This window comes from Xylocopa sonorina, chromosome 13, assembly GCF_050948175.1.
Source record: "Xylocopa sonorina isolate GNS202 chromosome 13, iyXylSono1_principal, whole genome shotgun sequence".
Classification (NCBI taxonomy): Eukaryota; Metazoa; Arthropoda; class Insecta; order Hymenoptera; family Apidae; genus Xylocopa; species Xylocopa sonorina.
Genome location: NC_135205.1, coordinates 6,019,199 through 6,044,364, shown reverse-complemented (window position 1 = coordinate 6,044,364; position 25,166 = coordinate 6,019,199). Strand labels below are relative to the sequence as shown.

Here is a 25,166-nt window from a genome sequence, read left to right as displayed (position 1 = left end):
CGTTCTACGATTTTCTCCGCTTTTTTTTTCAGCTTGGAGAACAATTTCTGATATTCGGTGTAAACAGGCTAAAAACGATATACTTCTTCTATACCTATCGACGTTTCTTCAACGATCATAGAAACGTTCGTTGCTCGTACCCATCAACAGACATCAATAAAATAGAATTTATATATGTATACGTATATATGTACGAGAACAGAGCAACGGAAGATCACCGCTGCTTCGCGAGTCTACTCGACGCCCTGCCGAACGACGCAACGCACTGGCGGCACTAATCGAACGGATAAAAATACAAAAAAAATTACGTTCTAAATAAAATTAATTAAGAGAATCGTGTCCTTAAATGCGCGATGCGTTTTTCTAAAGGAAAACAGAAATGCAACGCGGCGCCGTGTATCGGGGTCACCCGAATCGCGGACGGGAGAGGCTGACTCGGATAAGAGGGAACGCGACGGCCGCCAGAGGTTCGCGAGGCAAGGGAGCAAATCGACGCCCTCCGCGTTCAGACACGGGATGGCGTCCGTTTGCAAAGCTAGCACGTGAGAAGCATCGACGACTGCGGTGTCCTTTGGTAGCGACACGGCCGGTTCTCACTGTGGAGCAGCAACGGCACGCTCTCCGAGTGCCCGCACCGGGCCAGACACCTTATCCCGTGATCCTTGTAGTACAGGGTGGCCTCGTGAAATCCGCAACAGCCGACCGAGCGATGGCCCGCCGCGGCACGACGCGTCATCTGCCAGCATGGATGTCTGTCTTTGTGAGCCGTCACGAGCCACGGGAATAAAACGCCGATGCTCGTGTAGCCTGCGGAATCGTAAGCGCGGTTTTGCAAACGAGACGTGTAAAGAACAAAACGAGGACTGATGATTGCACGTGACCAGCGCACACGAACGAACTCGGACGTACCAAACTTATTTAGAGAAAGGAAGTGTTAATGCTCGCTAAGCTGCGGCGAAGCGAGAACGTGGTGGTGGATTGTGCAGAGTGTTAGCAACAGAACGAAGATACTACCACCTTGTCGTTATAGCGTGAGAAACGAGATTGATCTTGGCGGGATCGGGAGGTGATCGTACGGGATGGTTGCGCGTGTTGAAAATTCGGGTATACGGGACGAGAGCGTCTGACTCGAAATGGTTATTACTACTGCGCCCGTTCTACTCGTCCGACTGTATCGATGCTTCCGACAAAGGAAAATATTATTTCCATTTTAAAATAACCTATACTGAAAATAGTGCTCCGTTGGATCTCGTAATGGGATGTATTTGCCCCGGAAAATTGTGTTTCATTCCAGTTATTTTCCATTGTAAAAATATAGGAATAGCTCTCTTGCGAATTAAACGACGCGTTGTTTTGTAATAAAAGGAGTTACGCTTTTAGAGGACGCGCAATTGGCTTTTATCTCAATTACGTCTTTAAAATGCAGAAACAGAATATTCCCGGAAAAGATGAATTACCTCCATGAGAAAGTAAACGTTGACTGTGAATAGCGTAATGGATGACGTAGTTGTCATATCGCAACGAGCCGAGGCGTAATTGTACTGTTAACACAGGGTGCAATAAGTAATTCATTGTTGCAAGGCTATATTGCCACGATTAACTCGATTAATTGACGGCCTTCGTTGCGGATGCGTGAGTAACGGGAAAGCAAAAAAGTGTTTCATTAAACAGCATTCGCTTATCGATATCGTGTAATGAACTCCGAAAACAGATCCCACCCACAAGGAAAAAAAAACAGTAATAATTAAAGACTAGAAATGCAGAGACAACAAATTTGATTATACGTAAAAAAAATTATCCGTAGTCTTTACGAAAAGATCGATCGAATAATAATATCTCTGCACTTTTAGTAAATTCATGCGTTAAATTTTCATTACCTGCACCTACCTACGCAATTAGCATGCAAAATTAAATTTTATTAAATCCACTGGTGTGGAAACATTTCATGCATCAATGAATCGGTGCAATTTTCCGAGGAATAACACGTTAGCAAAAGCATGCAATGAATGTAAGCAAGCAAGCGCAATATACGTAAAGATAGAAGAAGACTGATGAGAACGCAGAAACACGTAAAGACAAACGAAGTCTGAGCGTGATTATGCAGAGACATAACTTCATGAAATAATGAATAGTTTACCAAGTACTCTGTCCCCCTCGACAGTCGATGGATTCGTGTTTTAATTTATCCGAAAAGCTTTCCGTGGAAAGTATCAACCGCCTTCGTGTATACAGTTTAAAAATTGACACGCACGTGTTTCGATACCACATGGAGAAACAAACTCTGTTAGTTAGATGTGAATAATGCACAAATACCTGTTTACCGACCATTCTGATAAGCGGCTTTGTCCCCCGTGCTTTGCGTGACAGTGTCCTGGTCTTCTTCGTCCTTCACGCACCTTATCAGGAACATCGTGAACCCCGCCATTATTGGCGGGACGCCAGCTAAGTAGAAGGGCAGATTGTAACTACCTGTACAAAAAAAAGAGCGAGCAACGATTAGCATATCAAATTATACGTAGTAGCTTTCTACAGAGGTTCAAAAAAATATTTAATAATTATTCGGATGAAAATAAAGCGATTAAAAGTAGTAATTACCAGTATGATCAAATATAAGACCAGCAATGGGTGGACCAACGGTCAAAGGTATGGAACACATGCCCAACAGGAACCCAATCGCTTGAGTCGCCCCGTCCTGACCGCATATATCGAACGCGATCGGACCCAAAAGTGATATAAAACACCCATCGAACAATCCCAACGTCAAGGATATGATGAGCAGAAACACGAACGACGGCGTAACGGGGAGAAGCATCGTGAGGATGCCGATGCTAAAGAACGATATCTAAGAGAGAAGAATAGCAGTCGCTCTAATGAACACGTACATTTTTTCCTTTGAGCTCTATCAAACGATCACTACTAGAACCTCTCCACGATTCTATCGATTTTACAATTTTCACACAGACCGTTCGTAATTGCGATCGCTATACGCTTCATACAAAACTAAACGCGAAGTCTGAACGAAGCAAAATCAATCGTTGATCTACCTGTTGCAACAATATTCTGTTCACCCTGGGCAAATCTGCGATGTAGCCGAATATCAGTCGACCAATAAAGGAAGTGATACCGATGCACATGATGGGGAGTTTCCCGTCCGCATCCTTGAACACCAACGCGACGAATTTCCCAATGTGAACGTACGGGACGAAGTACCTGAAGAACGACGGTGATCAAGGCGTTATTTAAACAGTCCATGCTCGAAATCAGAATGACGGCTATACCAACCCGAAGAGGGCAAGAGGGATAGAGATGGCCCACACCACGTATCGCTTCTTCCTCCAAATCGAGAGGTTCACCGCCTGTTTAAGGGAATTCTTGAAGCTCGGCTTGCACTTCAGTTTGTCCTGTGGCGTCGTGTTCGCTGGAAGAATCGTGTCGTTGCAATTAATATCCGCGTAACATTTAATATACGAGAAAAGAAAACTCGGATTCCGCAGTACCGTGCGTCTTTCCTCAGACTTACTTATGATGGGTTTAAAAAGTAGTGCGCAGGGCATGACGAGCGCGGTGAGCACAGCCAATAACCTTAGCGTACCCTCTAGGCCTAAACGAGCGAGTACGATTTCCGTCAACGAGGGCATGAGGATGGTGAACACCGAGCTACCAGCTGAGACGATCCCATTGACCAAGCCCAAGTATCTCTTAAAATAATGGCCCAAGATTGCCAGACTCGGCGTGTAGGCGAGACTCGCACCAAGCCCGTACATAACTCCGTACGTAAAATAGAGCAACGTCACCTGAAGCACAGCGATTCTAGAAATAACTTGAGTCGGTTATGACACCGTGAATACCGTGCTGTAACATCGCGGATAATGTTTCTTTGGTGAATACCCGACTGTTCGCGCGGCTAACTATGCCCAGCGAGCGTTTAAACCTTGTTAGAATATTTCGCTAAAAAGCAAATCGCTCGTTGCGAGCGCGGGGATGGTCGTACGGTCGTGTTAAACGTTAATCTCGTCTGTTTAATTCGAACCACCCAGGTTCGATGTTTACGGGGTGTGTCTGCGACTGGCGTTACAACTGAGAAGAGACTGCATTGCCCACTTACTTTTTCATGCGAGATCAATGTCTAGAATTGTAACACCAGTCGTGGAACACCCTGTAAGTGATGTTAAATTGTAGAACTGCAAACGTTCGATTAACACGTCTGAGGATAGTGAAAAGTAATTGCGATGGAGTAGACGAGGTAGACCACGTGAATTTCTATTAAATACCTATCATGTCTTGTTAATACTTGTCTCTACTTTCAATTAACCGCATTCGTAACGTGAACCGCGAGATTTTTGAAACGAATTACTGTTCTAATCCGAAAGGAAAGGCACACTGTGATTAAAAAAATTAAAAAAAAAAAAAAAAACAAAATTATTTACCTTGTCAGAAAACATTGACGAGAGAAGCATACCGCTGGACGCAATAGCACCACCCATAAACGTGGTCATCTGAATCCCAATTTTATCGGTGAGAATGCCAGAAATCGGCGATAAAAAGAACGTCGTGCCGATGGATAACGACCCTACCAAGGCTGAAACAAAAGCACGAGATCGCGTTCGACAATTTCGGCAATTTACAGAAACCTAAGCCCGAATAAAATAGAACTCGACGTAATAATTGCGTTAGAGCCTAGGCATCTATCGAACAGACGCATCGTGCCGCGTGCGTAGTGTGCGTATTAATAATAAAAGCAACCGCGTCGTTTATCCGCGATCTTAGATGTCGTTTAGAGATCGTATTGCTTAGCAAAGACCTAGTTCTACTTTAAACAGTAACTACCCCTAGATTAATATTATTTGACCCTCGTTACTATTAATGCCCATGTAATTGTCGATTAATTCAGATCCAGGTTGTCCAGGGCATTGACTCTGCCGGATGATTAGCCTGATCGATCGGTTTAATTGATACGGCAGCCTAAAGTAATTAAACCATGCCTCGCTTAACGATGATTAGGTCTTAGGAGAACGGCAGAATTGACTTTTAGAACCTCGATTTTAGGTCACGGTATATTGCACACGGTATGTTGTTCGCATTCTTATCGGAATGTTCACTAGTCGACTCTTGATTGAGCTAACTTACTCGTTAATTCGCATTATCTGGCACACACGATATCCTGTACGTGTGAACGGTCGACAGCAAAATTTCAGACGCTTCCTCGATTAGTTGGTAAACCGAAATACCCAGATCTGATCTTTCGAATATTCGAAATATACGTATAATGGACGAGGTTCGCTTATTCGAGAGAAATATTGGTTCGATGAACGGGTGTGAAGTCTCCCGATCGAAAGAAGCGATAGCGTTTCTTCAGATCCGGAGTTTCAATTATCGCCACGGGTGTGAAAGATTACGTATTCATCGTTACTCGAGCCGCGCTGGCGTTGGCTAAGTCCTCCTTTTACTTAGAAATAGAACGTACAATTGTCCCCGCTGCTAGAAATATCCGGATATACGGTTTCCTCCAGCTTGCTGGAGCAAGCGACAAAAGAAAAGGATTCGTAACTTGGAGCTTGGCTACACGGGAGATGAATCTACAAACGGATTTGCCGTTTCCATGGAAAAAAAGAAACCACCCCGGGATAAGAATGGGAAATGAATCAAATGAATGAACAGCAGACAGTTCAACGATCCGGCAGTAAAACTGCTATCGCAATAAGAACAGTTATCACAATAAGAATTGGTGCACATTAAAAATAGTAAGATAGTACGGTTCATCGGCTCTGCACTGGCAATTGCGTACGCGATTTTCGCACTTTCTTATTTGCCCTAATCTCTGTTCATTTTTCTTTTATCGCGCGACGCGAAACGAAAAAGGGACTCGCCTCGTAAACATCGTTACGCTCCGTCGAGAGGCTCGATATTTATTTCGCTGCTCGTTATAAAAACCAATTCAACTGCCAATAGAATAAAAAGGACGCGTCGAAGTACATTGCTCTTCCCACAGCGAGTAAATATCTCGAACCAGCACCGATTAGAACCACTCGGAGAACTCACCCGCCTTCAAGGACGCAGCATTGTCACCGGACTCCAGCAATCTCTTCTGCAGCTCGAGATAGATCAACGAATAGGTGTTTATCACGCTGAACAGAATGCCGTTGATGACGAAACTGCTGATCATGATTATCCAGGCTCGCGCACCCCCGTCAGGTGGAACCATTCCATTACGGTCATCGACTTCCGGGTCTTTCCTCGAGGCGTTCAATGAGACCCGATTCTCGTCGTCCTTGTCGGTCCTGTTCGGTTTCGACACGTCGATCTTCACCGAGGAATTCTTCCGCTCGCTGTCCAACAACGGATTCCCCTCTGTGCTCGAGCCAGAGGTGTCTTCCGGACGTTGCTCGTCTTGGCTGTCATCGTTGTCCGTGGGACGTTGATCGACGGTCTGCTCCATGGGACTGGGCGCGCCTGTGGCGCTCCTCTTCGACTCCGTGTTCTCCGCGGTCGTCATCGTTCAGCCGCTCGATCGGTTTCGCTGGCGAACGTCCGTGATCTGTGCGAATGGAAGCGAAAACGGCAAGTTAAAAATCGGTCGAACGTTAGGGAATCGAGTTGGTACGGAAAGGTGGCTAGACGGGATGTATATTAAACGGTTTCTATCGTTCTTGCTGTCGGTAGGAACCGAAGAGGATATCCTACATTCTCGCACGTCTTCGTCTTTCTATAATTCTTAACCAAAGTAGTCGCTATGCCGTTAAACTATCGACTCGCGAGGTCTTATTCGATCACTTGACTTTTGTATAACCGGGAAGTGTCATTGAAATTATTCGCGAAACACGTCCCATCGCGATGACTTTAACGCACTGACTTCTTTAAAGGAACAAACTACTCGCTGATAACTAATAATAAATCCGTACAAACTATACGGCTCGAGCACGGCCGAATCTGATGTTACACGTATCGATGTATTAGGCATTCGTGAACGGAAAGCACGGATTGACGAGAAATTATAACATTTCCACGATAAAATGATATACCCCGAGTGGAGAATTTGCATGCATTATTACGTTTTGATAAACGTGCATCAAGTAGTCACGAATACATGTATATAAATGCACGTATATCTAATGTAACGATAACTAGAGATATATCACAATGAGTGACGTAAGTAGCGGGTAAAGTGTAAAGCAATTATTGCAGTAAAAAATCCATGAAACAAAAAATGCAATGATAAGTGGAAGCACAAAAAATCTGCTGACGATAGATGCTGTTCTAGTATTCGCTGGATGGTACCTTTGATCGACGATATCTCCGTGACGCGATAAAAAAAAAAAAGAAATATACATATATTTAACGCCCAAGAAACGCTTGTAAAAATAGTAAGGTACGTGAAAAAAGAAAGACTTATCCAGTAAAAGATGCGATTTACAACGACAAGCAGGTGGAAAGTAGCAATTCCGATCCCATTCCGCGTCACGCTACCAGTTTAATAGAAGACCAATCGCTCCAATTCACGTGAATGCTTATTTGTCACGAGACGCGTCTTTCCTCCGCGGTGTCGTCTCCGTCCGGCAGACCAGGCGATCCTCGATTGATAGCGGAATAAAAACCGCGAGGCCAGCACGCGTTGGAAACGTAGCGAATTCCCGAACGAGACGCCAACGGAGAGCACGACCGCACGTAACGAAGTGTCAAAGCACTTTCTAAGAACATTAAACGGTCGGGAGTTGCTTGTATTTGTATGCTAATTTATAATGATCAAAAGTGGCGCGTGTATGCGCGTCTGTTTAATCCCAAACGTAGAACGCGGACACTTTTATGCTACGCGTTCAAGCAGAAACGGTTCAATGACTCCGTTCTGGTTTCCGACGATTCCGACGATTTCTATCGGCCCCGCCGTTGCACTTTCCTTGGGCTTATTGAAACACATTCAATTTTAAATTGCCGTTACCGCGCGGACCATCGACGGGCACCGGTCAATCAAAATTAAACGGTCGATTCTAACAGTCGAAGAAAAGCCTCGAAGCAACGACACCACAATGGAGTTGTCGGCCGAGAAAAGTAACGATCGCGTACAGAAGAAACCACGGGGACCTTCCGCCAGGTTCATCGAGGACGACGCCGCGTTCGACTTTATCGATGTGTAAATAATAATTGCGAGAACTTCCTGCGCGGTAGAACGCGACACGTGGAGCGATGGCGACTTCGAGGCTACGAAACTTCGTTTTAGAGAGAAGAGAAATACTCTGGATTCTTCTAGATACGAATAATCGTATTGAAAGCTGTGAGTTGCTTCTTGGTACTATCGAATTTACTTTAGTTTCGAAACGATTTAGATAGCGATAACAATGAAGAAATACCTCGAAATGGTGGCTAGTAGATCCGAGACACTTCGATGTACTCTCGTAACGATGAATTTCAGTTTTGAGACAATCGAATCGCAGAAAGAAATGTTTTTATTACGTCGATACCGTGACGACGAGCGAAATACTTGGTCGAAGCAGTTTTGGCAGGCGATAAAACGAGGAACGTTTCGACATGCACGTTTATTTTATCGGTAAAATGCACGTATTCGTTGCTTAAAACCGTCGGATAGGCCTCTTTTGACCTTGACACTAATCTGCATTCGAATTGAGAGGATCAAGCATGTAAAGTATATCGTGCTTCGACTCCCATGTCGATTACTCATCGATTAACCCCTCACACGTTGCACACCGTGCATCATATCATTGCCAACGAATTCTACCACTATGGAAAATACAGAAGTTCAATGGCAAGTTTGCGGTTCGCGATGAATATCATTTTTCACGACTTAGTCGCCGATCGAATCAACGAAATAAATGAAATTCCCCTGCGAAATTAAACTGAATTAAGTTTCGTCCACTACGGGATAGAAATTAATTAGGTACATACTGTTCAGATCGTACAATTATGTAGGATAGCCAATTATAGAAAACGGAGTAATTTACGATAGAGTTCCCGGGAGTCGCCATTAGTCAACCGATAAGTCCAATTTAGTTCCTCCAAAAAGATTAGTCGTAAACGAGCGCATTACAAATATCAGTTTGTAAATAACTTCGTTAACCCCAGAAAACACCGATGTCCATTTACACATTTTAACAAAATTTCGTAAACTATTAAACTATTTCGTTATGTATCGCGCAATTTTCAATAAGTGAAATCAAAATTCTTAAACTCACTACCACGTGTCACTAATAACCTTCGTTCGCTAATTAATGCTAAACTGTTTTAAAGACACAATTGGCGACGTCAAAAGAATACCATGTGCAAAATCGCTGGAATAAAAAGTGTACTGCCAGCAGCAATGCACGTGGGAAGTCACCGTACTGTCGTAACAGAGACACTGTGACACGTGCGTGGCGTTTTCGATAAACAAACAGTATAATATGCGATGGCCACGCTACAAGAATAGAAGCGATACCAAAGGAATTTGAATTCCATTTAGTTCTGAAAGCAATTACACGATTACTTCCATACGATGTAAGTAAACATAATGGCGTACGACGTTACGGAATTATCAATAAATAAAATACAGTTTAAAATATGTAACCTAACCATACGGTGTGTCATATCTAACCATACAAGAGATTAAAGAAAAAGTCTGGCGAAAATAAAAAATTGTATTGGCATATACCTTGTCTTGTTCGGCAGGACAACCTTAAGTGAAGAGATATTAAAAATAATTGTCGCTATATACGGTGATCACTGAAAAAAAGATGAAAGTAGGCGATCGTAATCTCGAAACACTAAATTGAGAGCGGCGCAGCGCATCGATGAAGGTCCACACCAGCATCGATGTGGCTCTAATCGTCTACTAATCTGTACGCTTCTAATCTCTGTCAACACTATCGCCACGGTAGGCGTCGCGTGGAGACCACTGACACACGGCACGACGCAATGAATCATCGCCGAAAAGCGGCTCCCACGTCGTGACGCGTATCAAATGTAAACGCGAGGTCGAACGGGTACCGGAACGGAAGAATCGAACTGATCAGGTGGTTCGATGGCCGTACACGCGGAAAAGGGCACAGAGCGAACGATGGAAAGGGAGAGGAGGAAGTAACACTAGCAGTGGGTAGAGAAGCGAAAAGAACTCGAAAGTAATCGTCAACTTTTAGTTTACCAGCCAGTCTTCGTTTAACTCTGCGGACTTGCGACGAAGATAACGCGTGTCCACGCGTCTCGTCGCGTCAATCGTCTTCTTCGTCAACGGTCACACACGCATACACACACACACACACTCTTTCTCTCTCTTTCTTTCTCTTATAATCTCTTTCCCTTTCTCTCTTTCTCGCTCTCTCTCTCTCTCTCTCTCTTCCTCTTTTTGCGATCCCTCCACAGTTCCAGCCGACGACAGGGTCGAGCATAAACTGAAGTGACCAGCGTTATATTTGCCGGTAGAATGGGAGGTCGAAAGTTCCGCGTTAAGAAGAGAGGACTAACAACGCTGATATGTAACGAGCGGGCGAACGCGGAAAGCGATGGACGAAGTGTACGGGTGGTGTAGTAGTATGTATCTAGAGTGTACAGGCTGCGCGGCGGACCCAGACATGCGACTTCAACGTGTACCACTGAACGATTCTTGTTCCCTGCACGCGTGTCCACTTCGATGTTCCTCGCTGTCTAAACAGGGACTGGCGTGTATCGTTGATCGAGATCCACGCCCTTGTTCGACGCCAGCCCGGTGAAATTATACGTCGCCGGATGGCGGCGCGGTCTGGTGCCCGTTTTTGGCCGCCATCATACCAGAAGAAGAAAATAGAAAAATATTTGTCGACCGTTAATGGGATTATTTTCTTAACGTTTATGAACACTTGCACCATGTTCGCGTGCACATAATCATCGGTAGACATGAAAGAGATCGATGTACTTTCTTTTTTATTACGTAAAATCGATTTCAGGGATCGTTATCGACCTCGGCTATTATTGGAGCAACTAAAAATGTAGACATAAAAGGTGTATGCGAGCTGTCGGCACATGTATCGAAATTAAAGGGAAAATGTGGCATTACTAAAGAAAGCCACACACGCTTTTATAATTGCAAACAAAGACACATGCTAGCTGTAGAAAGACCTATTTTTTTGAAAAGTGGAACAGAGCTGCCCGATATCCGGGTCGATTAGGAAATGGCTCTTCTTTATACTAGCGTGAAAGACCCGTTTTATATATTAATATATGAGTTTCTACCGATGGAAGATTAATATATTCCTTCTATTCATATTTATCGTAAACGCTGGTGTTTTGGTATAGTGCTTTATTCCAATGACTTATTTCATTTCTATATGTAATAAAATGTAAAAAATTGTTAATAGAATATTTGAGAATAGTGAATTGTTTAGGCAGTTTACTGTGTATACGTATATATACGTACCTAGACCGTGAAAAACTAGAACTTTAGTTCAACACGTTTCAGTGTTGCATCATCAAATTAGAACTTCCGAGTTCGAACAAGACCATTGAGACGTCACTTATTCTAGACAATTTTAAATGTAATAGGCACAAATAAATTAAAATAAACAATTTATATAATAATCTTTGTGAAAGTAGCAATAAAATATAACAATAAGAGCCTCGAAACGTGTTACTTCCGGTTACTCTTTAAAATCAAATTAATCGCGCAAAAATGTAATCCATACGATCCTTTTCTTCCGAAAACTAATATCGTTTATCCAAAAATTGGAGAATTCCTTTTATTTAAAAAAGGAAAAATTTTAAGTGGCCTCAATAATTAAATAAGAAAAAATATAATATGCTTGATGAAATGAATGTATGATGCATGATTACTTTTGTAAGACATAATTATTTATCAAAGAAGAAATGTTCTCCTTAAATGTATATAAAGTAACAAATTTCACAATATAATCATTCTTATTTAATTGTAAAATAATAATCTTATATATAATAATATCTAATAATAGACTAGAAAAATATATCATTAACACATTTATATGATTTTATTCCTATTTATATTTACTACTTATAACTAAAGTAATAAAGTGAATGTTATACAAAGATAATTCATGAATTTCTTATAATTACAATTATAGAACATTAATCTTATCTCTAGTTATTGTCACTTATAGTAAGTACATGAAATATGTATAAATGTTACTTATTTTATGTTATCGTTTCATGTTAAATTCACTCTGAAAAGTCACTTGCTAAATGATTTCTCAGAGTGTAATTTACTTTTATATTACACATCCATGATAAATCATTATCATACTAAACTCAAAGTATTGATGTCTTCTTATCGCTATTAGAACGAATATAAATGTTTTATGATTATATAATGATATAGATGAAGTTATCCTTCTGCGATTTTACATTAAATAGTCATATATCAATCTCTTATTAAAAATTTCTTGTATGAAATAAAATGAAATAATTTATTCCATTCTCTTTCATTTTTCTAATTCTTATAGTTCTTATTTTTATGCTGTAATGTTTAAAATAAATCTTATGTAATGTGACAAAAAAGTAGCATCACAAAAGGTTTCACTAAGGTTGTATCAGGATGATTAAATTAAAAATATGTTTGATTCGATACCTTAGTTACACTTAAAAAATACACTTTTATTGAGGCCACGCTGTTCAATTATATCATTGCTAATGTATATAGTTTGCTATGATTTGATTTCATTGTATAACACAATAAATTAACATATAAAGTAGTCTAGACAATTATATAAAACAACAATTGATTCACTAACCATACGGTTTCAGGAAATCCGCAACGAGAAAATATTAATACGTATCGATGCACATTGATTAATACACATTGACTACATGTTATTATCGACACAATGCTTCCGAAGAAAGTGGATAACGCGACTGAACAAAAATCTAATCCATAAAGTGACATGCACTGCCTAACCTTGTTTCATAATATTGCCATTTCACAACATGCTCTCTAATGCGTGGAATAGTCTTTAAAGTAAATCTTAGCCGTAAAAGAAAAATCACATTACATTGTTTATTTTAGCTATCTACTTCTAGATGATCTTACACAAGCAATAAAATACTGCATTCAAATGTAACACGTGCGTAAACAAAACTTGAAGATTATCCTAGTAACATTTCTTGACAAAAGTCCCTGAAATCGCTTAGGGATTTATGAAGCTCTATGGTCCACTCTTGGAAGTTATTATTCTCTGTTCTCGTTAGATGTCGTAGCGGAACGAAAAACTGACGTGTACACACGTACTTCTAATAGTTTTATTGAATAACGTTGAATACTGTCAAGTATTTAATACGATACATAAGTAGTTAAACTATCAAAATGAGTACTGTTGATTGGGATGAAGTTAAAAGACTAGCTGCTGATTTTCAGAAAGCGCAACTAAGTTCTACGCTACAAAAGTATGATTTTTAGCATCATAAAATTATAGATATTATTTTTCTAGTAATCCTGAATGAAACTAGCATATTGTGTTATAATTTTTACTTCATTCAATTCTTTTTACATCTTTTCATATTTTACACAGGCTATCGGAACGTAACTGTATAGAAATTGTAACAAATCTAATAGAAAATAAATTGTTAGAAGTAATATTTACCAATGATGGCAAAGAGTATGTTACACCTCAGCATCTTGGCAAAGAAATCAAAGATGAATTGTACATTCATGGTGGAAGAATCAATTTAGTTGATTTAGCGCATACTCTTAATGTTAATCTCTCTCAAGTATCTAAAATAGCCAATGAGATAGAGAAACATAACAAAGGCCTAAGGATAATACTAGGACAACTCATTGATAAAACTTATACAAGCAAAATAGCAGACGAAATTAATGATAAACTAATGCAACATGGTATCATCAATGTGTCAGAATTAACGATACATTATGATTTACCAGCTGAATTCTTGCAATCATTAATTGAAAAAGAATTGGGGAAATCAATATATGGTAAACAAGACACACAAGATCCTAGAATTTTTTATACACAAAGTTTCATAGCTAGAAATAAAGCAAAGATAAGAGGTGCCTTGTCAGCAATCACTAAACCTACACCATTATCAGCAATTCTAGGACAATGTTCAGTTTCAGAAAGAATATTCTTTTGTAAGTGTATCATTTAAGTCATACATGTAAGTATACAGCATAACTATATCATGTTTAACTTACAGCGGTACTGGACAGCCTACAAGAGACTAAACAAATTCCTGGTATTGTGGCAGGAAAACAAGGGACAAATAGCCATTACATACCAACCATATATTCTAAAAGTCAAAATGAATGGGTAGATAATTTTTACAAACAAAATGGTTATTTAGAGTACGATGCACTTACTCGTCTTGGAATATCTGATCCACTAAACTTTGTGAAGCGCCATTTCCCAAATGAGAATATAATTCTCTTAGATTCAGTGGCTGTAGGTACAAGTATCAGGGACCAAATTGACTCAAATATTGAAGAAGCTATTGGAACTGGATCTTATATTGATATAAGCCTACTTCTACCATCCGTATTCTCTGATAAAGATATGGACATGCTTCTCAAAATTGCAGAGAAAAAAATAAATAATAATACACATGTGTTTGCAAAAACAGTAATCATGTCCGATGCGTTTTTGCAATCCTTAAATAAATCATTTGAAGCAATAGCAGAAACAAAAGCTAGGGAAGCAGTAGCTAGTGGACAATGGTTTCAAATGGTAGCAGAGAATAGAATTAAATCCAAATCAGCAGACTTAATACTTGAAAATAAAGGAAGTAGTAGAAAGGAAGAACGTCGGAAAAAGGCTACAGCCGGCAAGACAGGTGGTGGTAATCAAGGAAGAGAAACAAAAATGAAATCTACTAAAAGGAAATATTTACAAGGAAAGGTTCGCGATAATGAGTCCGACGATGAATCTGTAAAAGTCTCATCAACGAAAATCGAACTTAAACTAGTATCGTTCGAAGATATAAAGAATGAAATTGCAAAAGATGATAATTTGGTAGTAATTGACGATTTGGTAGAGGAATTAGCATCATATCTAGAACCAAAAGTAAATAACTATGCTATATCTATTGCAGATCAATTAGCACAGAATAACAAAACTACCAATTTAAGCGAAGTCGAGGAACGTCTGAATGTACTAATTACAAACATTAAAATATTTGACAAAGGCATTAAACATATGAACAAATCAGATCAACCTGTATTAACGAAATATCTATTAAAATCCCTTGGTACTGATTTTGTTAACGAGTTATTCAAGTTAGCCGCGCAACAAAATATGCTTCAATTCTCTGAAAATATCACTACCGAGACGAGGCAAAAAATGCTGCTCGATTTGCCGGAAGATGTGAAAGAGCCCTTGTCTAACGTACACAAATCTATCGCTGGAAATTGCACAGATGATTTCCTGAGTCTCGTAGATGCAGCGATGGCAACGTGTTGTTTGGTGTTGAAGAAATATGATAAAAAGAAAGAACGACCATTTATTTTGGCTCATAGAGAAGCTTTGCTAGAAGAACTTAACGCTACCCAAGATCCTGCGTTAACGTTGCACCTAGCGACAAGTATTTTGTTCTCAGCAGCCACCCAAAGCGTTCTACACATGTCGGGACGGCATGTATCGACGGTTCTATCATTCCTTCAAACGCAATTGCAATCCTCGACGATGGATATATTGTGCAAATATCATGGTATACAATATTCGAATATTATTTTAATCTTAATGTCATTAATGATTACAACACTTATTTATATTACAGATTTGGTGCTGAAAAGCTTAACTTCTTTAGATGAAGAAACCAAACTTCAAGTTCAAAATGAATTGGAAACTGGACTGTTGGAAATTAAGAGTATTGCTAATAACTACAAACAACATTTGAAAAGTGATAAACCACAAGAATAAATATACTGTTGTAAATACACAAAAATATTGTTAATTTGTATAAAAATATATTGAAGAGATTTATATATTATAATTTTCAATACATTATATTGAAAAAATCAAATGTTTTGTCTGTAAAATAGTTATTATCGTTTTTTAAATAAATAAATATGTATACAGCAAATAACATATTTTAATATTTTAATTTGAAAATTTTATAATTATTTTAATCTTAAGTTTCAATACATTTATACAGTATTATATCTTTATTACTAATATTCTTTAGTACTATTAATGTGCTAATAAAATACTGTTCGTTTGTCTTCCATATTTGAAAATAATACATATATATTACATATGACATTACTTAATAATAATTTTGGTTCAAACTATAAAGTTGCTAAGATTCTTGTAAACCCAACACATCCTGCTACAACAGTCTGACCAATACCCCAAAGTAATGCATACAACGGTGGCAATGGATATCGAGATGCTCTGTATACAAAAGCAACAGCAGCAGAGCTAAGAACTCCTGATGTTAGTGGCAATAATAAACCCATTATTATAATCAGCAATGGAAAGAATCTTTAAATCAAAATTTACTTAGTTATTATATACTTTAAAGGGACCATACATATTAAAACATATTAATAGTGCTTATATTTAACTTTCAGTGGTATATTCATTTAACTGCTATATTATTAGGATAATGTAGTACTTTCATACATACTTTCCATATTTGTGTTGCCTTAATGTAGCGAAGCACATAGCGGCAGCTATGGTATGAACAAAAATGGAAGAAAATAGGGCCCATAAAAATATGTGGTACCACATTTCTGCAAAGTTACAGGTGTCAGAGAGAATATTTAATTACTTATACATAAAAATTCGAAAGAATCAGAGAGAAGTGTTACTTTTCATAAATATGTACATACCAGCAAATGAGGTTAAAGGCATATAGAAACTACTGCCACTATTCATATTGACTGAAGTATGTTTTATGGTACACAAAAATGTGGCCTTTTTTTACTTTCAATTAATAATTTCCGTAAAGTTACATATATAATATAATAAATTTTAACCATTATATTTTACATCTTCATTCTATACTATTTATATGATTTTTATGTCACAACAATACACAGATTTTCATACTGATGAATTATTTTGCATGGAATGGCAAATATTGTACACATTTAATATTATTTTACACATAACCTATTTCAATAGTAGTAAGCATAACAACAGTATAAACTTACTATCTCTTAGAAAGTCAAACGAATATGAAGTACGTGCAATGTCCAGCGCACTCTTCTAAATTTCTACGAAACTGAATGACATCACTACATCTGTGCATTGGTGTGCTCAAATAGGTGTACTCAGTTACATCAAAATGTAAATACACTTTCTTGATTTTAGTTTAGAGAATAGAACGTCAGATGGTAGTACAGAATGACTCGTTCAAGCTTAGAATTACCAATCTAGGTTATAGCATCGTTAATTAATGCTTGATAAAGTTAAGGTTAGAAAAGAGAGGTAAACAACGTGCATCTTTCGAAGTGATAATAAAATAATATATTAAAAATGCAAAAATCAGGATCAACGTCTTCAGCATCTTTCTATGATCCTCCGATAGTTTATAACACTCCAAATACAGTTTCCCTTTATCACAATATAAAAGTGGTAGGTTATGTTTATATAATGAAATAAAATGTTTTGTATTATATATTTAAATTATATCTCTCTATTTCTGTAATACCTTCCTTTTATAGTTAATTAAATGATTACTGTTAGACGTTGTCGCGTTACGATAAATCATTCTGTAAGAAATATATTTCTATACAAAGTGTCTCAATGTAGGGGCTATTTCTTGAAATGATTTCCAGTAACATTTTTCTTTATAAATAACTAATGAAAAGCACTGATCAATCGTAGAACATGTAGAGCAGCTAAGCTGCAAATCGACAACGATGATGTTAAATTCGCGCAGCCGAAGCACGCTGCTCTGCACGTTGCGTGATTGGTCAGTATTTATCATTAAAAATCCATTAACGCAACCAAAACGAATATTGTTTCATAAAAAGAGTAAATTAGTGGAGATCATCCCAGGAATCAACACTTAAACGTTACCTCTTGGAATATTAAAACACCATGTATATGAATTCTTTCAAAAAACTGAATTCCAATTTTGATTTGCAGAGGTTAGAAGACATATTGAAGGGTGTGCACGAAGTCGATACGAATTTAAAAAATATAGAAAATCAACTCTTTACTACAGATAAATTACTTCATGAAATTCAGAAGGAAACTGCGCCTAGATCTAATGTTAAGTAATATAAAGATGCTCAACTTAAATTATTACCATTCCAAACTTAATGTAATAAAACTTTGTATAAAATATTAACAGATTGTTTTTGCCCCTTCTTATCCACATTTTACTCGTAAATTTTATGTTCGCAATTAAACTACGTCTGATAATAGACTTATGGTATAACGTAATAGATTATTTATAGTGCCATTTTTATTCGATCATCTTTCACATCAAAGTGTCCACTGATTGTAATTCACGATTTCAAATTATCACAGTAGGTAATCAAATCAATCAAACCCAAACTGATGACAATAACAGATGCGAATTGAAAAATTGTGTCATCAATTGAGAAAAGAGGATGATACATGTAACGAAATAAATATTTTGTTCCAAAAAATTCTGCTTACTAAAAATAAATGTACGGTCTTATATCTTTTGCCTTAAGTAAGATTTCAATTAATCTCATATTGCTAAATTAAATTCAGGAAACATACAAATCATAATGTTTGATGTTTATAGACACTGTTAAGAATGTTTATCCTTTACCTCGAAACAATCCCATTTTGATAAGTTTAACGCGATGTCTTTGGAAAGGAGTTAATTAAAAAGGAGTTTCAAGATCTACGGTCCATCGACGATAAGTCATCGGCGTGGCCCTCAATTGAAAAAGATCAATTCATTACAATATTCCTCCAATTTATCGGGGGCCACCCGATTACATTCGTCATCGACCGTTCGCGGTTGTTCACGCGGTTACATCCTAACAAATTAAGGGCTGTACGTACAAAAGTTTCGACGGTCGAAAATACCGGCTGGATCCAGCCGAGAGAACGCTGGTTAGGGGTAATTGCGAGCGTCTCCTTCCTGGTACGATCAGTATCAATAAAAAGTAATTATCACCGCGGTTGTCTTTCAAAGTAAAAATCGATGACGGGCATAGATGAGGGTGGAAGTAAATTGGGTATAACTATCATATGTGCACAAACGAGACGCGTAGATAATGAATTCAATTGTTTGGTTGTGGTTTTTATGGCCGCGCTCCTCCCTCACTGTCGTCCAATCGAGAATAAGCGAGGGCGCCCGTCCGCCACATTCGAAATATATAAATGTGTCAATAACTGTTCCCGACTCAGTCAGTATTTTTATTCGCAGCTGTCAAACTGACGATTAAATAGCGTTGCTTCGCCTTCTCCATTCCAAATTCCGAGAGAAACCCGAACAGAAACGGTAAGTCTGATTTTTCCATGTTTAACCTGGCACCATCGGTTTTTTATCACCCCATTTCTTTTATACCCCCTTCAACGTCGTCTCACGTCGTTGCACGAGAAACGAGCCATGAAAATCACTAAAAACTACAACTTGTTAACTAACCGCTAGTTTTGTTTCTCTTGCTGAACATTCTGTGGCCGACTGTTAATGTATTTTTTCATTGGCTTCCACCAACATTGCCTCCTCTTTTAAACTGCTTCAACTTATCAAAAATAGACATGCTTCTACACAAAAAGATCTCCAATATCTATAAAACTAAGCATCGTTTTTTCTTTTGAAAAGTATAAATTTTACTTTAAAAAGTATAAATTTTCCTAGCGTCGTATACATGTTGCTCCGATAACTTGATTTATTTATACCTACGTGTATTCACACTCATGTATACCTTTTAAAAAAATGGAAAAACTAAAGGGAATAAAAACGGCAAATGAAAAATGAAAATTTTAACTCGTTTTGCCTCTTTCTCGTTTCACACTGCATATTTTCTTATCGCGGTTTATGGTCTTTTTGATATCATCTCTAGATTATCATGCGTTAAAGGGCTCCGCGGAAAGAGGGCGCGAGATCATAGGGAAGATGCGAAGATTGTATAAGGAGTTGCTATAAGAAGTTGCATCATTCGGTTCGAAACCTCCTCCCGTGATGTGCGCTCCTAGAAAGCATCTCCGGCGCGAGTATCTCTATCGAAAGTTTTATCTCATAGCAGTACCGGATTTGATATTTTTGCGAACATTATCCACGTGTGACAATTACCCATCGTGATTTATACAAGTTTCGAAGGTAAGATCGCCGAATATTCAAAACGGAACGAACGTCTCTGCGTGAGCTTTCGAGCTTACGTTAGACCACGTGTGAATCGATTTTGTGAAAACGAGGAAGGTAACTAAGATGAGCGAATAAAATTTGTACAAATAAAAGAGGCAATTGTAAAAAAAAGAGAAGACGACTATACGCGTGAATTTATAGCCGCAGACACGTTGATTTTTCAAATTATTCTTTGGTTCTTCGAAAGTAGGTAATGTACGGAGAACTGCAATCTATTTTTAGTTACGTACATTTTAACGAGCAAAATTGCAAGCAACTTTTCACGATTTTCAAGAGGACCGTTCGATTTCCTCTGCTATCTATGTGTCAATTCACATCTGACACTTCACGATTAATTTCATCAGAATGTTGTATAAGAGGTTTAGAGATGTTTAAATATTGTCTCGAGATAACATCATACACCTGTTGTAAGTGATATCAGTTTTCGATTACATTCCAACAACGTTACTTGTAACGTAATTTTTTTACCGCACAATTATACATTTACGGAGCATGACTAATCCCTTTCGGACAGTTACGTCGGCTAATGTTATTCAGTACTAATTACTACGGCGTGTAGAAAATTCAGAAATATACGGAAATGCACGAATACTGTTCATAATCGTAAGAACTAAAATTAGAATTTTTTTTAGCATCATTCTTAACATGTAAGCCTAATCTGCGAAGGCGGAACAGAAATTCGGGACTATTCGTGCCTCGACGACGAGATATATTCCTCTTACCGCGATTTAAGCTCGTCATTTTTATACTAATTGTATGTTAGCAATAAGTTGCGATGATTTATAATATATTCGTTGTACGTCTAAATATTTTTTGCATAACATTTGCGTCATGATATTCACGCGTCCGGCAAATGTGTCGGGGACAACATTATTCGACGATTATACCTTGCCGCCACGATTTCTATAATAATACACGACACTTTCCGCTCACGCGACTAATTATCCCCGCGATAAGTTAAAAAACAATTCCCTGTCCCGTAATTGGTTAAATATAGACACCTCGCGGATACGTGTCTTCACTGAAACATCAAAGAAATTAACTCGTCTTATTAGGAGACGATAAACCATCCAATATCTCGGAAGTCTCAGCCGCTTTTAACTCTCTCTCGGCCGGGACACGCTGCATGCACAAGTGTTAGCAGCAAAAAAATGATACTCACACCACCGGCCGGTTCGTATCGTCTCCAGATTCTCCCTTAATTTTTTGCACCGCATGTGTGTTCATTAACGTTCGCGCGAATTCGCTTTCCAAACATCTTGTCTCGTTAACAGCCGAGTGAGTTACTTAATCTCCTTCAAACGGTACGCGTGACCTTCCTTCTTCCTCTCACAAAGCCTCTCTGAGACGATGGGAAAGAAAAAGGGGAGAAACCGAGACGAACGCCGAAGATAAAATGATGCGGTGCGTATACAACGTCTAAAATTTCGTTCGTGAACTTTCGTGAGAGGAAACGGTTCGGTCGGCCGAGGAGAACAAGTCAAAGTCACGGTGAAACGACGCGGCCAGCACGTACGCGCTTCTACAAAATCCCACAAACGAACGCGGCGAGGTAGAAGAATCCGTGTGGTTACAGATTAACTTCTACGTCAGGATGGCATTCGAAAATTGGGCATTCTTCGCGCGCCTCGGTGATTCATTAAAGGGATACGCGACGAAGGTAGTCGAATGCGTATAGGTCGTTTTATACGCGCGGCAATAATATACGATATATAGATAAAGAAACCTCTCTACTAAATTTGGTGATTTCGATGCTCCCGTTAACAAGCAGGCTATGCGACCGGCAACAAATCGACTATCGAACTACTCCAACCACTCGACTCCAACGCTAATCTCAGGAAGCAGAGTTAATGGTTAACGTTAACAATTCTCGCCGATCGTATTCTGTGTTACCAGATTTAAGGAATTCAGAAAGAAGTAGAATCGAGTTTTGGCTCGCTTCCCGTTTAACTCGAACGACACGGGCTCGTTTCAAAATCGTCGCGTGGTAACACGTTCGACATTCCTTGACTATCAAATTCGATTATCTCTACACGTAATTTTGAGCACCGCTCGAGATCGATCGATTCTTGGAAAATCCCTTCCGTCCCAGCGGCGGACTGATGACATTGAACGAATTCCCCGTAACGCGCGTCACGCGTAAAAGAAAGTGTGTTGAATCACGGGATAAACGCGCTGAAGTAACAGCGCAAGGATTACCGTTGCGTTATCGGTAAATTTGTTAAGACACAATTAGTTCGTACAACATGGATCCGATAAGTAAATCAGGGTAGTAAAAGAGAGAGAGATAGAGAGAGAGAAAAATGTAACGCATGTCAAATCGTTATTACAGAAGATATTTAATTATCGTCGCGTTCTCGAGACTTTAATTTCATTGTTACCAATTGTGTTTATTCGTATCCTCGAGGAAGGTCGAATAAATCGATATTATATTATAATCGCGATCGTTATACATTCAATCGGCCCAATTTCTGCGAAATCAGATTGACGTTGGTGTTCTTTAACATCGCTCTGATTCAATCATTGCACAATGTCCTTTCACGTTCGTCGAGTCAGTTGTCTTTGATGTAACATCGTTAGCCCGTAATACGATCGTTGATGATCCAGCTAACGATCTGCCCGTTCCTTTCATTCTTATTCACGATTTCCTGTGTTCGCAGATGCGATCGTGTTCGATGCTGATCAATCTCGTTTGCGTTATTGCCGTGTCGTACACGGTTTCGGGACATCCCTTCTCGTTCCTGCCACGTCATGCCGTGGAACGAGCTGCTGAACGTAGAAGCATAGGCAGACAAATAGTTGAGCACAACAATAATTTCCTACAACCGGTGTCGGAATACGGGACACGACCCGCTGAATCAAAGGTAACGTACCAGCAATCGATTTGTTCCCGTTACCTTTTCCCCATCTACGTTACCTGCGCTAAATGTTAATGGAAACGTGTTCGATCATAATATTCAGAGTCTAAAACGATATTCAACGTTTCGACTTTCAGCCCGTGGAACCATGGACCAAAATTAGCCAGAACCCAGTGAACGGTATCGAGACCACTGCAGGGTAATTATCGTACGGATACGAGGCAGACAAAAGTAAGAATGCAACGGTAATGTCACTAACTGATGGGTTTTTCTTCTGCCACAGGAGCAGGGTGGAATTAGAATGCAAAGCTAGCGGAAGTCCACCACCTGAAATCCTCTGGTTCACAGGAAGTGGCAGCAACGAACAAGTGAATATCACGATCCGATACAGAATCGAAGAGGACCAAGGGAATAATTATTTCTAACGTTTATTTTACTTCGTAGCTGATCGACTACGTGAAAGCCAGCACGCATTCCTTGTACGATCCTTCCGAAGAGTGGAAAGGAGTAGCAAGAATTAATTCGAAGCTCGTGATAGAATGCGTTACTCCGGATGATGCTGGATTGATCTACTGTGCGTCGGTTTCGGCGAGAGAGGTGAAGATCTCCACTCCTACAGTGCTGCTGGTTAACAGTAAGTGGAATACAATTAACAATTAACCGTCAATCAACTGGAGTTGCATTAGCATGAAGCTTTGACCGACTGTCACGCAACCCCCTTATCTTTCATAATTCGTTCGTAAATTTCGCTAATCATTGACTCGTACAACTCGTTATTCCCTTTCGTACATTACTTTCACAATTAAATAGAATATCAACGTCCCATTTTGTTATTTTTGTACATCAAACAGTCAGACGACGCCCTGAGACAATGTCGAATCGCATTATTTGCTACGTGCTTAAGATTTTCATCCAATTCTTGCAAAAACCGCCCAACACTTGAACGTTACTGATTCAGAAATGTCTCATTTAACGACTCCTTTGTTATAGACGACAATGGTAGCGGTAATTGCAGTTCCGAAAGCGACCCAATAATCACCCTCTATTCGTCTACGCTGGTGGCCAATATAGGAGCAACCGTAGTGCTGCCCTGTAGAGCAAGTGGCAAGCCAACACCGCAAATTACTTGGTTGGATAACTATAGCGTACCCCTAAGTCTGTCAACGAATTTGCGGCACAGAGTACTAGATAGTGGCGATTTGCTGATAGAAGAACTCTTATGGGAGGATATGGGTAGCTATACTTGCCAAGCCAAGTCTGGGAACCGTCAACAAGTAGTCAGCACATTCCTCTACCCGGTTCTCGTAAGTTCCCTTTTTTAATTCAAATTTAGAGTTCACCATGAATGAAAAGAGTTCAAAATCTAATTCGATTTTGCAGCCCGAAAAAGACGCGGAACGAAGGGTAAACTGAAGAATCATGCAAGAACGAACCGCCCCGATTGATCTCTCCTTACATCATTGTACGACATGCTATAGTCTTCTTGCGCCAAATTTCGATGTTCGATAGCGTTCAAATGGAACTTTTTGTTTTTTTTTTTATCAAAAACTTGACAATGGATTAGGAATCAGCAACGTTTCATTTAGCCGTCATTATTAACAAAGTGCAGCCACTACGTTACTTAAAGTTTTATAAAAAATTTTTAGGGTGCTAAAGAGTTTTGTATTTTATGATAATGATCTTTTAGCGAGTGTAAACTATTTCGATATTTAATTGTTTGTCTATATCGCGATACCTCTTGAACGAGAGTTCGTATAGTTTAAACGAATTATTTATTTATTGTATATGTACAGCGAAAGCCGACCTGATAGGCAGATATAATGAAGAATATTTCGTTTAACGTTAAGAATAGTTGCCAAATCTTAAATGATCCGGTGGAAAAGACGTCGCTCATTTAGCCACGATTCTTATTTCGCTTATAACTTACTAGTATTAATTAGTATTTACAACTTTAACTATTTTTGCCCCTCACTTGTTTGAGTGTATTATAATCTAGTGTTTATTGTGAACTGCTACATTTTTATGTATAAATAAATGTATTTCATTTCGTACAGTGTTTATAAATTCATGTTT

The 25,166-nt window shown here is 39.0% G+C and overlaps 4 protein-coding genes and 1 long non-coding RNA gene across 16 annotated transcripts; 3 read left to right on the top strand and 2 right to left on the bottom strand.

Moving 5' to 3' along the window:
• Positions 1–398: 398 nt before the first annotated feature.
• On the bottom strand, positions 399–16,661 carry Kar (monocarboxylate transporter 10-like protein kar). Of its 11 annotated transcripts, XR_013102626.1 has the most exons (10): positions 7,412–7,563; positions 6,040–6,535; positions 4,428–4,579; positions 3,521–3,794; positions 3,283–3,418; positions 3,045–3,210; positions 2,596–2,842; positions 2,326–2,469; positions 2,138–2,218; positions 673–807 (listed from the first exon to the last, which is right to left on the bottom strand). XR_013102626.1 is itself a non-coding variant. In XM_076906545.1 (9 exons), exons 2-9 carry the CDS (start codon positions 6,491–6,493, stop codon positions 536–538), a joined length of 1,845 nt encoding a protein of 614 aa, XP_076762660.1. In that variant the 5' UTR covers positions 6,494–6,535; positions 16,561–16,661; the 3' UTR covers positions 399–535. The 11 variants fall into 11 exon arrangements, 10 of the variants coding, with proteins under 10 accessions (XP_076762660.1, XP_076762662.1, XP_076762659.1 ...); XM_076906545.1 differs by lacking the exons at positions 2,138–2,218; positions 7,412–7,563 and adding an exon at positions 16,561–16,661 and having other exon boundaries at positions 399–807; XM_076906547.1 differs by lacking the exons at positions 2,138–2,218; positions 7,412–7,563 and adding an exon at positions 12,881–13,040 and having other exon boundaries at positions 399–807.
• On the top strand, positions 13,232–15,976 carry Ufl1 (UFM1 specific ligase 1). Its single transcript, XM_076906531.1, has 4 exons — positions 13,232–13,365; positions 13,491–14,068; positions 14,134–15,639; positions 15,709–15,976. Exons 1-4 carry the CDS (start codon positions 13,286–13,288, stop codon positions 15,849–15,851), a joined length of 2,307 nt encoding a protein of 768 aa, XP_076762646.1. The 5' UTR covers positions 13,232–13,285; the 3' UTR covers positions 15,852–15,976.
• LOC143430361 (transmembrane protein 170A) lies at positions 16,212–16,879 on the bottom strand. The gene is made up of 3 exons (XM_076906593.1): positions 16,766–16,879; positions 16,561–16,666; positions 16,212–16,415 (listed from the first exon to the last, which is right to left on the bottom strand). Exons 1-3 carry the CDS (start codon positions 16,809–16,811, stop codon positions 16,220–16,222), a joined length of 348 nt encoding a protein of 115 aa, XP_076762708.1. The 5' UTR covers positions 16,812–16,879; the 3' UTR covers positions 16,212–16,219.
• A 423-nt stretch (positions 16,880–17,302) lies between these two features.
• On the top strand, positions 17,303–18,209 carry LOC143430270 (uncharacterized). Its single transcript, XR_013102615.1, has 2 exons — positions 17,303–17,513; positions 18,030–18,209. It is a non-coding gene; the product is annotated as an uncharacterized LOC143430270 (long non-coding RNA).
• Positions 18,210–19,306: 1,097 nt separating this feature from the next.
• Positions 19,307–25,067, top strand: Impl2 (Ecdysone-inducible gene L2). Of its 2 annotated transcripts, none has more exons than XM_076906577.1 (7): positions 19,307–19,368; positions 22,896–23,099; positions 23,231–23,292; positions 23,377–23,461; positions 23,538–23,727; positions 24,084–24,397; positions 24,474–25,067. In XM_076906577.1, the coding sequence occupies exons 2-7, from the start codon at positions 22,896–22,898 to the stop codon at positions 24,504–24,506; spliced, it is 888 nt and encodes a 295-aa protein (XP_076762692.1). In that variant the 5' UTR covers positions 19,307–19,368; the 3' UTR covers positions 24,507–25,067. The 2 variants fall into 2 exon arrangements, with proteins under 2 accessions (XP_076762692.1, XP_076762691.1); XM_076906576.1 differs by lacking the exon at positions 19,307–19,368 and adding an exon at positions 20,042–20,190.
• Positions 25,068–25,166: the final 99 nt, after the last annotated feature.